The 14,357-nt window shown below is 40.7% G+C and overlaps 1 protein-coding gene across 5 annotated transcripts in view; it reads right to left on the bottom strand.

Moving 5' to 3' along the window:
• Nucleotides 1–14,357, bottom strand: part of POLE2 (DNA polymerase epsilon 2, accessory subunit) — a 32,574-nt gene that overhangs the window by 17,757 nt on the left and 460 nt on the right. For 3 of the 5 annotated variants that reach the window (XM_086709821.1, XM_086709817.1, XM_086709818.1), the window contains exons 2-6: nucleotides 10,573–10,673; nucleotides 9,102–9,177; nucleotides 6,177–6,254; nucleotides 5,952–6,045; nucleotides 2,153–2,227 (exon numbers count right to left, since the gene is read on the bottom strand). In XM_086709821.1, coding sequence (XP_086565947.1) covers nucleotides 2,153–2,227; nucleotides 5,952–6,045; nucleotides 6,177–6,254; nucleotides 9,102–9,177; nucleotides 10,573–10,673 — 424 coding nt within the window. Of the gene's footprint in view, nucleotides 1–2,152; nucleotides 2,228–5,951; nucleotides 6,046–6,176; nucleotides 6,255–9,101; nucleotides 9,178–10,572; nucleotides 10,674–14,229; nucleotides 14,331–14,357 lie in introns of those variants that run through there. The other 2 variants (XM_086709819.1, XM_086709820.1) reach the window with 2 other exon arrangements.

Genomic DNA, 14,357 nt, shown 5'->3' with positions numbered 1-14,357 from the left:
AAGAATATAAATTTTATTTATTTGGTCAATACATCTTGCAAATTAGTAGGCTATTTAAAAAGTTATACTAGCATTTCAAAAGGTTGTCATTATTATTTATTTACATCCTCAATCTGACCATTATATTTTTATCTTTAAGTTAAAGTTAGTAACAATTGGGGCACCATTTTAAAAAATCCTTTCTGATGCTTTTCTATACACAATCTTACATATATGTTAATACATATACCATTTCTAAACACATACAGTTTTTGTTTTATTTGCAAAGATTAAACCATATTATTACTAATATTATACAACTTAACTTTTTAAATTTAATATCTCTTAGAAATCGTTTTATTTAACTATGCATAGATATACTTCATTCTTTTTAATGGATATAGATATGTACAGTACATATACAAAAACTTATGTTACCAAGTTCCTATTAAAGGACACATAAGGTGCTCAGTTTTCTGTTGGTAAAAACAGTGCTTAATGTTTCTTGCACCTCTCTTGGCCTAGTGCATGGGTATAACTGTTGCACATACTTCTACAAATTCCAGAAACAGAATTGCTGAATGAAAGGGTGTATAATGTTTCATTCTTATAGGAATTACCAAGTGAAGCTTCTTTTTGTCTGTAAAATTTTTTTTATTACAAATACTGCCTGTTTACTACTCAAAAATTTTAAAAATATAGAGAAGGAAAAATAAAGTCAGATATAATCACATTAACCCATAACATTTTTTTTAATGTCTATTTATTTTTGAGAGAGAGAGAGACAGAGTGTGAGTGAGGGAGGGGCAGAGAGAAAGGGGGACACAGAATCTGAAGCAGGCTCCAGGCTGTAAGCTATCAGGACAGAGCCCGATGCAGGGCTCAAACTCACGAACTGTGAGATCATGACCTGAGCCAAAGTCAGACACTTAACCAACTGAGCCACCCAGGTCTCCCAAATAATTTAGCTAAGTCTTAAAGTTAGTTTGGGAAAAAGGAGAGGAGAAATAATGCTTCTGGGCTGTGGGCAACTAAGTTGCCACAGGAAACCTAATATATATAAGAAAACATATAGATGGTCTTTGGTAGGGAAATATAAGTAATGTCAATTTCCAAAAGTGAATATAATTTTTTCTCTCATAAAAGTTAAAAGCAGAAACTGTCAAACACTATAAATGTTTTCTCCTATGTTGCTACCATCAAACCTTAATTTGTGCATTGTGTAGTATTATATTTTAGTATCAGACTACTCATCATGACTTCTGATCTGTCATGGCAGAGAATGTAATGAACCTTAAAAGAGGCTGGGCCTCTTCAGAATCTATACGGAACCTCAGAGAACTGGCAGGGCCTAGAAGTAGCAAAGGACTGTCTCCCGGCAGGACTCTGTGTGCTAAGAGAGGAATAAAGCCACAGCCGGGCTGACAGTGACTAGGTGTGTGGCTAGAACAAGTAAACAAAGGGCATAGGAGTACAAAAGTGGAAGGAGCCCATGTGACAGAAAACAGTCTCCCTCCCACCTCTTCCTCAGGCCCCAGCAACCCTGTGGCCTGTCTGTGCTGTCTCATTTATCCTATAAATGTTATTTCCTTAGTGCCTTAAGTAAACTTTTTACTCCAACGGACAAAGCACATTTTAGATGAGTAAGTGTGTGGGCTAGACAAGGACCAGGATTTTGGAGTTTGAGTGAGAGCAGGAAGGGTAATGTTGAGAGTTGGTCAGAAAGCCAGTGTCGTATCCAGCAAATGGACCAGAAGGACCAGGGATCTGTGTTGGTGGCCAGTGATGGTCTGGGGGCTACCGTAGTCTCAGGGCCTTCCTTCCCTGCTGCTTTTTTTTTTTTTAAGTAAGCTTCATACCCAGTGCAGAGCCCAATGCAGGGCCTGAACTCATGACCCTGAGATCAAGACCTGAGCTGAGATCAAGAGTCGAACACTTAACTGACCAAGCCAGCCAGGTGTCTCAGGGCCTGTCCCAAAGAAGGAAGTGGTAGCTTCTATTAGAGATTTGCAGGGCCCAGGACACAGACAATGGTCTTTCTCAACAGTGAGAATGCACAGGTCAATTAGCTAGCTAAACAGTTACCAGCGGTCCATTCTCATTTAAATTTCAATAAGTAAGAATTAAGCAATAAATATTTAACTTGTACACTTACGCCTCCTAAATAACTAACCTGGAATTTGCTTCCGGTTTCATCAGGATGAGAACCTATCACTGGAGGAGTAAATAATTCATGTCTGTGTGTCCTCTATAAAAAAGACAGATTCACATGAATTACTGAATCAGACATTTTAAACTAAAATTCATTAAAACAGTACTCTGACAAAATCTTGTCCTTAAATGAATGTTAATATTGCCTATTCTCAATAAATTTGAAAGCCCACATGTTTTAATATACAAATACCCAGAAGTGTAATTTGGAAAATAAAAAAATTATTTCAAAGAACTTTTTTTAAAGAAAAAGCTCGGGGCGCCTGGGTGGCGCAGTCGGTTAAGCGTCCGACTTCAGCCAGGTCCGTGAGTTCGAGCCCCGCGTCAGGCTCTGGGCTGATGGCTCAGAGCCTGGAGCCTGTTTCCCATTCTGTGTCTCCCTCTCTCTCTGCCCCTCCCCCGTTCATGCTCTGTCTCTCTCTATCCCAAAAATAAATAAACGTTGAAAAAAAAATTTTTTTTTTAAATAAAAAAATAAAGAAAGAAAGAAAAAGCTCTATCGTATAGCTGCCAGCAGCACACTCTGGACTGAGTGTCATGAAGTATGTATGAAGACAACAAACCAAGGGTCACCCTCAAAGCACAGGGGTTTGTGAGACAGGAAAGTAGAGGGCCACCCTACTACGAAGGACCCCAGGCAAAAGGGGGCATTTAACGAGATCCTAAGTGATAAATAAGACTTTGCTAGTGAGAAACCATATGAGGCTGAGACAAGACATTTCAGGCAGAGGACGGGATGTGTCACAAGAAAGACTTACAAGAGTAAAGGAGTGTTTGGGAAGTGACGCAAAGTGTAGTATAGTTGGAATCTGAGGTACACAAAGCAGAATGTCAGACAGGGCAAGAGATTAGCTGGAGCCTCTATTTGGGGAACCATATCCCCTGCCCCACTGTGGTCCATGTGGTTTAGGCAAGGCTGGTGTCTCTTCCCCCTTCTATAAATAGGCCTAGTGAATAAGTACCCCACCTCTTGGCCAGTGAATGGTCCAGGCTCAAGCTAAGAGCCACTAAGAGACCTTTGCTAGAACTACCAGAAGAGAGGAACTTTCTCCAAGTGCAGCTGAGGCTACTAGGGGCCTCTGTCATCTCGTAGGGAGAACCTGTTTGAAAGTAAAATCAATTTTTATAAAATTGCCAAGATGGAGACAGGTAGATGCCTCAAGACGTGGGATATCCTGGATCCAGCCATGCTTGAAACTGGTGGACCTCCAGACCTCTCCACAAGTCAATAAATGCCTCTTTCTGTTTTAGTCAGTTTGAATTTCTGTAACCTCCAATAAAAGAGCCCTGACGATACCGACTTTACATGCTAAGTCAGGAAATTTATCTGGTAGACAATAGAAAACAAAGATATTGAAATAGGATAAAAATAACATCAGATTTGCTTATAGGAAGATAACTGTGATAAAATGTGAATGGACGAAAATGCAACGCTTTCATTTCACAGATAAGAAAAAATGAGGCTCAGAAGGGTTACGTGACACACCCAAAATAATATGATAGGCTTTAAAATCTAATTTTTAAAAAGAAAGAAAAAAGAAATGTGGTATTTACTTGGGCATCTTCTCTGTGAACAGCATTGTGCCAAGCAAGTGTGGCAGGGGAAATACACAAGGAGCATCTCATAACGGGGATAAGCACCCCGAAGGCAAGGCAGGGCCAACTCCAGTAAATGATGCACAAGACAGACTGACATAGTCAGTGCTTTAAGGCAGAAGGAGATTGCATCCAACTCATCAAGAAGAGTTTCAGAAAAGAGGAGGAATTTGAGAAGGTTAGGAGGGTTTCAATAGCAGAGAAAAGTGGGAAGGGAAGAGCAGCCCAGAGAGTGAAGAATAAAAGCAAAGTTACAGAAGAAGGAGAAGAAATGAACAATAGTTATGTTTCATTTTTGGCTCTAGTATGGTACAATTAGAGGAAAAGTAGAGATTTTGGCCAAAAAGGTGCGATGGAAGATCTCAAACACTAAGTATATATAGTTTGTATTCAATTCAATAGGCAGTAAACCTCCTTGAAAGACTGTGCAAAATCATACCAATATCAGAGCTACACATCAAGGAAGACTGATCTGGCAACATTATGCAGGTGATGGAAGGAGAGGACAGGCATCCTCAGGGTTCACTCTCTTCATCCTTTTTCAGAGCACACTCGCACTGACCATCCTGTCCTTAAAACCTTCTCCCGTATACCACCACCCTGGCCTGGCCCCCACATTCTCCTTTCTTCCCTTCTCTCCCCACCGCCCCATAGGGTCTCACCCATCCCTGCAGTTCCATCCACTCCTCTGGGCAGATGCCCCCTAAATCTGTCTTCCCACACCTCTTTCTTTAGCTCTATATGTACTTTTCACCTGATTTCCCACTGACAACCTTAATTCAAAAATGTTTAAGACAGTACCTGTGTCATCTGAATCATCTTCCCCAAACATTCCCTTTTTCTTATTTGTTACCATGTTATTCTACTGTCCTACTCTCTGACTCAAAACCTTAATCATCTCTGAGTCTTTACTCTCTGCCTTCCCCTTCACATCCACTCTGTCACCATGAATGATGGCTTCCACTGGTCCAGTGCGGTCCCCTGTCTACAACCGTTGCCACTTCCTTCCCCCCAGCTATCATTTATGGCAGGACTAATAACAGACTCCTCTAAGGCTTCTCTTCCATTCTTTGTTGTTGTTTCATTTTTAATGTTTATTTCTTTTTGAGAGAGAGACAGAGCATGAGCAAGGGAGGGGCAGAGAGAGAGAAGGAAACACAGGATGTGAAGCAGGCTCCAGGTTCTGAGCTGTCAGCACAGAGCCTGACACACGGCTCAAACTCACGAACTGGGAGATCATGACCCGAGCTGAAGTCGGATGCTTAACCGACTGAGCCACCCAGGCGCCCCTTCTCTCATATTTTTAACCCATCCCCAAATCTGCTGGTAGAGAAGGGCTCAAAAAACCCAGCTGTGATGGAGTCTCTCTGGTATTCCAAGGCTCCTTGTACCAAGAAAACAGAGTCCCAAACGCCAAGAGTGGCATCCACAGCACTCTGACCACCTGGCTCCCGCTTGCCTTTCCAAACCAATCCCATGCTACTCTTCTTCACGAGCCTTCCTCTACACACAAAAATGGACCCACTGCTTATCATTTCCTGCAGGGTTCACTCTTTCCCTTTGCTGTGTCTTTGTTCACACTGTTACCACTACCTTTTCCCCATTTCACAAGATCAAAGCAACCAAGGCCCTGATTTTCCCAATGAATACATTCTGTTTATGTCTCTTTCACAGCACATAAAACTCTACTTTATATCTTGTTTGTGCAAATGTCTTTAACTTCATAGACTGTAAACTGCACAAAGCTAGCATAGTGTATTAGGTAAAGGCCGGACTCCAGAGTCAGACGAACTGGGTTCAAATCCTGTCTGTACTTACTATATGTGATCTTTGGTAAATTTCCTAAATTTATCTAGGTATCAGTTTCCTCATCTGTAAAATGAGGATAATAGCTTTTATACCTACACTGATGTTGTGATGATTAAATGAGGTAAGTAAGGTGTGTAACATACTGGACACAGTGCTCAGCATGTTAAAAACCGGTAAGAAATGTTAGCTATTTTTATCATCACAGTTGTTAATTGTTAATTGTATCCTCCATCTGGTCTCAAACACAGGCCAATAATAGTCTATTGAACAAGCTTTGGACCACAAAATTCCATCCTTTAAATTAACTCTGAGTGTTACCTAATCTTAAACAGTCTCATTTTCTACCCTCAGCTTACCTGGTGCAAAATAGTATATCGTTCACGAAACAGCTCTGCTTTATCTCTTGCTGTTCCAAATAAATTTGGTGCAGGGTGGTTGGTCATTAATAGACTAGAAAAAAAAAGGAATGCTTATTTATAACTATCACAGTACACAAAGGTAGGCCAAAAATGAATCATGGGCTGTATGCCTTCTGAAAGAAATGTCCATCTGAAAAATTAGCTTAAAATCAATATACTTACGGAAGAAATTTTTTTCTTTCTGAACTGTATACAAAGCGTGGAATATCAAATGCTCCTATGATATTGAAAATATGTTCCCTGAAAAACATCCCACAAAAACACAGATCTGATTTACTAACACATACGAATTCTAGGTGAGCACAAAAACTTGTATTACAATCTTATGGCATATAAATTAAATATACTTTCCACAGGTCATATACACAATTTCTTTTTTTTTTTTAAGTTTATTTATTAAGTTTGAGAGAGAAAGCGAGTGAGAGAGGAGCAGAGAGAGAGAGGGAGAGAGAGAATCCCAAGCAGGCTCCACAGTGTCAGTGCAGAGCCCGACATGGGGCTCGATCCCACGAACTATGAGATCATGACCTGAGCTGGCACCAAGAGCTGGATGCTCAACCAACTGAGACACCCAGGCACCCCCACAATTTCTTATAGTGTCATAATATGGGGGTAAAATTTCCCTTTCAGAGACAAGAAAGCCTTGCCAATACTCTCAAAAAAAAAATCAAGCTAACTTTTTTTTTAATTTTGAGAGAGAGCACAAGAGCACACACAAGTGGGGGAGGGATACAGAGGCAGAGTGGGGGAGAGGGGGACAGTGAGTGAGAGAGAGAGAGAGAAAAAAAGAGAATATGAATCTTAAGCAGGCTCCAAGCTTAGTGCAGAGCCCCACTCGGGCTCAATTCCACAACCCCAGGACCATGACCTGAGCCAAAATCTAGAGTCAGAATGCTGAACCAACTGACCTATCCAGGCGCCCCTAATCAAGTTAACTTCTTTTTCTTTCTTTCTTTTTTTTTTTTAGTTTTCTTTGATTTCCAAATCTCTTTCTTTTGCTTTCGTTCTTTTTCAAAACATTTTTATTTATTTTTTAATTTACATGCAAGTTAGTTAGCATATGGTAAAATAATGATTTCAGGAGTAGAATCCAGTGATTCATCCCCTATGTATAACACCCAGTGCTCATCCCAACAAGTGTCTTCCTTAGTGCCCCTTACCCATTTAGCCCACCCCCCACCTACAGCCCCTCCAGCAACCCTCAGTTTGTTCTCTATATTTAAGCGTCTCTTATGTTTTGTCCCCCTCCCTGTTTTTACATTATTTTTGCTTCCCTTCCCTCATGTTCATCTATTTTATGTCTTAAATCTCACATATAAATGAAGTCATATATTTGTCTTTCTTTGACTAATTTCACTTAGCATAATACCCTCCAGTTCCATCCACGTTGTTGTAAATGGCTAATCAAGTTAACTTGTAATTAAGAATGTCATCTGTTGAAAAAGAACATGTACGTATAAAATAGTTATGTCTTAAAAGAAGTCTCTCCCCATGGGTACTACTTTTATGAGCTATAATATTAAAGAATATCATTTCCAACAATTTTCTAATCCAAAATTATGCAATGTTATGCAAAAGTGTCCCAGGAGCCAGGTATAACGTAGAAAAAGACCCCCCCCCCCAAATACTGGCATATTGTTGACACAGTGTTAGAGAAGGAAATTCAACAAAATAACTTCCTTTCAGTGTTAATAACATAACCACAGTTGAAAGAGGTTTCAAAAAAACTGACAGCACTATTGTAGAAACAGTCCAACCTAAAAAAACCTTCCCTAAAATTTTATGTTAATCTACCAGATTGAATATGGTCAAAAACGTTCTTGCTGCATTGGTGGCAGTACCTAGCGTAGAGCAGCCTAGAACGGGTGGCCGTGAAGAAAACCTAGATTCCAGGTACAGTGCTGCTATTTTCTAGCAGATCGATCTTGACAGGTTACTGGACTTGTCACGCCACCTCTTCATCTATAAAGACGAAAGCCTCTCTTCTGTGATAATTAGTAACTTTCTGACAACTGAAATTGCAAAGACTGTTTACCTTTTAGTCCCACTGGACCTCCACATTGGCTAACTGTGGCATATAAAGGGCTAGACAGAAACAACCGTTAACTCAGTGCTTATTTTATGATTATAATCCTTACACTTGCATACAGTCATTTTGGATTTCTGTTGATGGCTGTACCCTGGTATCTTAAATAATGAGTTTGCAAAGTTAAAATTAAAATTCTTCAGTTTCTTTGTTCTTAGCAGCTCTACTACGGTAACGACTCCTTTCAATGATCTCCATTGCCCCAAAGAGGAAAAAACTGTTAAAGTTATTACTCTGTCCATTTCCCCAGTTGTTTTCCTCCCAGTTAAACCCTGTGAATCTAGAAAGAAGTCATATTCAAAAGAGGAAAGGGAGGGCACGGGCTCGTTCGTGGTTCAGTCAGTTAAGCGACTGACTTTGGCTCTGGTTGTGATCTTGAAGTTCGTGAGTTCGAGCCCCTCATTGGACTCTCTACTGTCAGCACAGAGCCCACTTCAGGAACTCTGTCCCCATCTCTCTTCCCCTCCCCCACTCTCACTCTCCTTCTCTCTCAATAAACATCAAAAGAGGAAAGGAAAGATGGACGCTTGGAAATAAAACCCAGAAAAATTACTGCCATATGAATTTATCAGCTCTAATAGCATGACTTAGTGGCAAGAATAAAAAAACTAAGGTTCCACCCTCTTTGCTATTCACCATGTGACCCAACATAAGTCGCTGAACTCTTCTGGATGCAGCACTTTCCTAAGAGCAAAAGCAAAGTATATGTCTAAATATTCAATTCAATCCAGGAGTAGCATGTAGAATATAAAGTCAGATCAGATGGGTAGTGGCAAAAGTTGGTAATGGCATAAACAAGACTCTAATCTCAAATCTTAGGGAAAAAATAGTAAAGATGAGTCATTTAATGAGGTTTATAATGCAAACTATCAGTTAAAAAGAAATACCAAGAAATAACCACTGTACAAATGCTGACCACTAATTATTTCCTCAAGAAAATAATTTAAAACAAGATTCATAGCATCTCCAGCAGGGGGGAAGAGTTCATTTTATCCACATACATAGTTTCATCTACAGACTGACTGCATTCCTGGACTGCTGCTTCCACTACAGATCGTTCAATCATGTTTGATGACACTGAAAAGAGAATTTAAAGTCAAATTTTAGAAACAGACAAAAAAATTACTTATTTCCACAGTTAGCTTTTTTCTTAAAAATAATCTGCAAACACCAACCCTGAGATTCTCATTACCTAGTTCTTATGACAAAAAAAAGGGTTAGGTCAGAACAATAACAAAAGCCGTATCTCAAAAACCTTAATCTTCTACACCCAAAGACACTTGTGGTATCATAATACAAGTCAAATGCCTTACTTTTCTAAATACTGTTTAATAACTAATTCAGTTATGCAAACACTTCTGTAAACTCCTAGGATTAAGAAGGTTACATTAGTATAACTTTCTATCACAATTGCTATGTTTCCATAGGCATGATAGTAACAATTATAACAGCAACTACTTATTTTTAAAATTTTTTTTTTTTTTCAACGTTTATTTATTTTCGGGACAGAGAGAGACAGAGCATGAACGGGGGAGGGGCAGAGAGAGAGGGAGACACAGAATCGGAAACAGGCTCCAGGCTCTGAGCCATCAGCCCAGAGCCCGACGCGGGGCTCGAACTCACGGACCGCGAGATCGTGACCTGGCTGAAGTCGGACGCTTAACCGACTGCGCCACCCAGGCGCCCCAACAGCAACTACTTATTAAGCCCTTAGTAAAACGTGACACTATGCTCAGGACTTTACAAGCATTATTTCATTAGATTAGATGTCCTTATGGATAGATTGTTGTTTATATGCTCGTATCTTAAAAGGGGGAATGGGTGCCTGGGTGGCTCAGTTGGTTAAGCGTCCGACTTCAGCTTCAACTCTTTGTTTCCCCCAAACTTTTAGGAGTACTGAATCTAAGTAAGACAAAGTAGAAAGCACACAGAGAGACAAAAGTGACCATAAAGACTAGATCAAAATCAGGAGTCAAGTGCTGGAAAGCTGGCAGTGACACAGCTCCGTGAGTGGGAAGAATTTTAACAGCCTGGGGGGGAAATGTCCTGAGTTCCAACAGAACTAGAGGTTACCCCTTGGGAAAAAGTGCTACCTACCATGCATGTGTCTCATAACGCAGGAAAATTTTAATAGGGAATCTTCAGCTTCCACTTAAATCCATAAATCTAACTGAGGACATAGAACTCTAGAAATGATTTAAGAGGGGCGCCTGGGTGGCGCAGTCGGTTAAGCGTCCGACTTCAGCCAGGTCACAATCTCGCGGTCCGTGAGTTCGAGCCCCGCGTCAGGCTCTGGGCTGATGGCTCGGAGCCTGGAGCCTGTTTCCGATTCTGTGTCTCCCTCTCTCTCTGCCCCTCCCCCATTCATGCTCTGTCTCTCTCTGTCCCAAAATTAAATAAAAAAACGTTGAAAAAAAATTAAAAAAAAAAAAAAAAGAAATGATTTAAGAGCTATCGGAAAATGCTACTTACAGGGTTGCTTTTCAACTGCATCAATGATCTTTTCCAGCACATCTTCAAGTTCTATTTCACTGACAGGTGTAAGAGCTTCTGTGAGGTACTTAACAGCTTCACTGAGAAGGAAAGAAAAGATGAGGCATGTCATTGGTAATTGAGGCTACAAGTTTGATGCCAAAAACTGGCACTTATCAATCTAGCACTGAAATTAAGATCTACTCACTCCTCTCTGCAAGCGGTGCTCATCTCTCCTGCCCTTTCTGAACAAATTCTTCCTTCTATCCCCTGCCAACAAAACCATTCTTAAAGCCCCAAATCACATCCTTCTTTTAAGAATGCTTCCTAGGCTTGGGGTGCCTGAGTGGCTCAGTTGGTTAAGGGTCCAGCTCTTGATTCTGGCTCAGGTCATGATCTCACAGTTTGTGAAACTGACCCCCAGATCAGGCTCTGTGCTGACAGCACGGAGCCTGCTTGGGATTCTCTCTCTCCCTGTCTTTCTGTTCCTCCCCTACTCTCTTTCTCTCTCTCTCAAAAATAAATAAACTTAAAAAAAAAAAAAAAAAAAAAAGGCGGCTTCCTAGGCCAGCTCTCTCTGCTGCAATCTCCCCTTCCTTCTGAATTGTTAAAATTCCTATACATCTCAGGTCTGATACATCCCATTAGCTTTGTACTATTTATCACCTTACATTTTTTTTATCTCCTTAGATTTTTTTTTTAAATTTTTTTTTTCAACGTTTATTTATTTTTGGGACAGAGAGAGACAGAGCATGAACGGGGGAGGGGCAGAGAGAGAGGGAGACACAGAATCGGAAACAGGCTCCAGGCTCTGAGCCATCAGCCCAGAGCCCGACGCGGGGCTCGAACTCCCGGACCGCGAGATCGTGACCTGGCTGAGGTCGGACGCTTAACCGACTGCGCCACCCAGGCGCCCCTATCTCCTTAGATTTAAGGAAGACTTCATTTGCTTCAACGTCCTGAACACAGCAGACACTTAAGCATATATTTATTAACTTGATAATGCATTTGCTTAAATTCTAGTAATTTCATCATTGTTTTCCATTTTAAAATTTAAAAATTAGACTAGAAAAAATTATGATATATGACTAGTCATAGAAGCAATGTTCATATTGAAATCACATGAATCCCCCCATGACTCCAAAAGAACTCAATAAAGCTGAACTTTAAAAAGAAAAATTCTGCATGAATCCCTGATTTAAATGCCAAGAGGGCTCAGAATGAACACTGTCTAAACAATTAGCTAATTGCATGCCATTCTGTGTTTGTAGCACACAACTTCACACTTCACATCAATGTTATTGTTATAGTCACCCCAGTAATTGTTTTTATCTTGGGTTGCTTATTGATTGTTTCATGTGTGGGTATTACCTCTCCAATTTATCATAGATAAATTGGTCCTTGAAAACTGGAACCATGCCATCCTTTGGCAGAATGCCAAACAAATTTGAAGGTGATCCATTAGATATTTAATGACTAAGTCCCTAAAGTCACACACATTTTGGGTGAATTGGGACAGCTCTTAGGATAGCTCAAAGCCTATAGACCTATAGAGGACCTGGCCCCTGCCAAATCTTGTTAGGCTCCCTCAGTGCTGTCCTGCCTCAGAGACTTTAAATGGTCATTTCTCCCCACTCTTTTCTTCATCTAGTGAAGTCATCTTGAACAGTCAGCTCAAACCACTTCTTAATGAGGGACTTCTTTAACTCTAGAGTAGTTACCTTGTTGTACATTATCAGAGCGCTACTTTCCTGGGATCTTTTTAAAGTTGAAATTAAATAACTGAATTATTTAATATCCATGGTAGAAAGACTTCTAAGACAACCCCTAATAATCCAGGCCTCCTGGTATTCACATCCATGTGCAACCCTTCCCCTTGAGTATGGGCTGGACCTCGTAACTTGCTTCTAACAACAGAATATGGTAAAAGTAATGGAACATTTTACTGTATTGCAGTTTTAAAAGAAAAAATTTTAAAGCAACAAGACGTCACAAAACTCTCTCTTGCTGGCTTTGATGAAAGCTGCTATACTGGAGAGGACCACATGGCAAAGAACTGAGGGTAGCCTTCGGCCAACAGGCAGCAAGGACTGAGGCCCCAAGTCTAATAGTTCTGGAGGAACTGAATCTTGCCAACCACCGAATGAGCTTGGAAGCAAATCTCACCCAAATGACCTTTGAGATGAGAGACTGAGAGGCTCTGAAGCTGAGGACCCAGCTACGCCTACCTGAATTCCTGACCCACAGAAAACGTGAGTTAGTAAGTGTGTGCTGTTTTATTTTTTTTTTAATTTTTTTTTTAATGTTTGTTTATTTTTGAGACAGAGAGAGACAGAGCATGAACGGGGGAGGGGCAGAGAGAGAGGGAGACACAGAATCGGAAGCAGGCTCCAGGCTCTGAGCCATCAGCCCAGAGCCTGACGCAGGGCTTGAACTCACGGACTGCGAGATCGTGACCTGAGCTGAAGTCAGACGCTTAACCGACTGAGCCACCCAGGCGCCCCAGTGTGTGCTGTTTTAAACCTCTAAGTTTTGGGGTAATTTGTTACACGGCAATAAATAACTAATACACTATCTATCCCCCAATTTCCGCAGTGTCTTACTCTCTCTTGTACTCCTTGCTCCAGCACAGTGATCTTATGATAGACATGATAGACTAAAGCCTGTAAAGCTATACAGCTCTGGCCCAGATCCTGTATAGATACATTTCAGTGTATTTCCGACTAAATTCATTAATGAATGGCAGCTTAATATTCTAAGGGAATAAATTCTAAGGGGTCAAATTCTAAGGGAAAAGAGAACAGTTTATTGATCAATTGCTCATATTTTCAAAATGTCAGAGACGAACTGAACAAAATTCATTATTTTCTCTCCACCCTTGCCCTTGTTCACCACTAATCCAAAAGCAAAGTTAAAGTCTCATAAAAGTCGAGGTGTCTGGGTGGCTCGGTCAGTAGCACATGTGACTCTTATCCTTGGGTCTTGAGTTGAAGTTCCTCCATGTTGGATACAGAGCCCACTTAAAAAAAATTAATTAATTTAAGAAAAAGTCTCATAAGGGGCGCCTGGGTGGTTCAGTAGGTTAAGCGTTGGACTTCCGTCTCAGGTCATGATCTCACCACGGTTTGTGAGTTCAAGCCCCACACTGGGCTCTCTGATACCGCGTGGAGCCTTCTTCGGATCCTCTGTCCCCTTCTCTCTCTGCCCCTCCCCTGCTCTTCCTCTGTCTCTCTTAAAAATGAATAAACATTAAAAAAATTTTTTTTAAGTTTCATAAAACTCATTATTCCAAAACCAAAAACTTTCCACATACAGCAAGAGCGATCAAAGCCTGGTACAAAAAAAGTACATTCTATCCAGCAGGTATTTAAATATGTCTGTAAAAAACATTGTATTCTAAAAGACAACAACAACAACAAACAGATTTAGTGAGGAAAATCTTAACAAGAGTGCATTCTGTAGGGACTAGAAAACATGATTATGGCCAGGAAACCTGACTATCCGAGAAGTTCCAAAGGAAATGTTCAAGGGGGTTGGAGGAGGAAGACCTAGGAAAAGATCTAGTAACATGCTTCAAATTTAGCCACTTCTTAACTCTCTAGGAATTGTCACTCAGGAGTAATGCCTAATCCAAAATTTAGAAAGGGGAGGGCTCACAATTTTCTCAAAACTGTAGGTTGATAACTACAGACACGCATGTGGGCTTTCCCAGATTGCTCAATGATGACTCGGTAACTACGTGTAGTCGCTCTATCATTCCCATTCAGCGGAGGCAGAGACTAGGC

This window comes from Puma concolor, chromosome B3 (genome assembly GCF_028749965.1).
Source record: "Puma concolor isolate L17-30 chromosome B3, mPumCon1.1.hap2, whole genome shotgun sequence".
In the NCBI taxonomy this organism is placed as follows: domain Eukaryota; kingdom Metazoa; phylum Chordata; class Mammalia; order Carnivora; family Felidae; genus Puma; species Puma concolor.
This window is presented reverse-complemented; position numbering and strand designations above follow the sequence as displayed.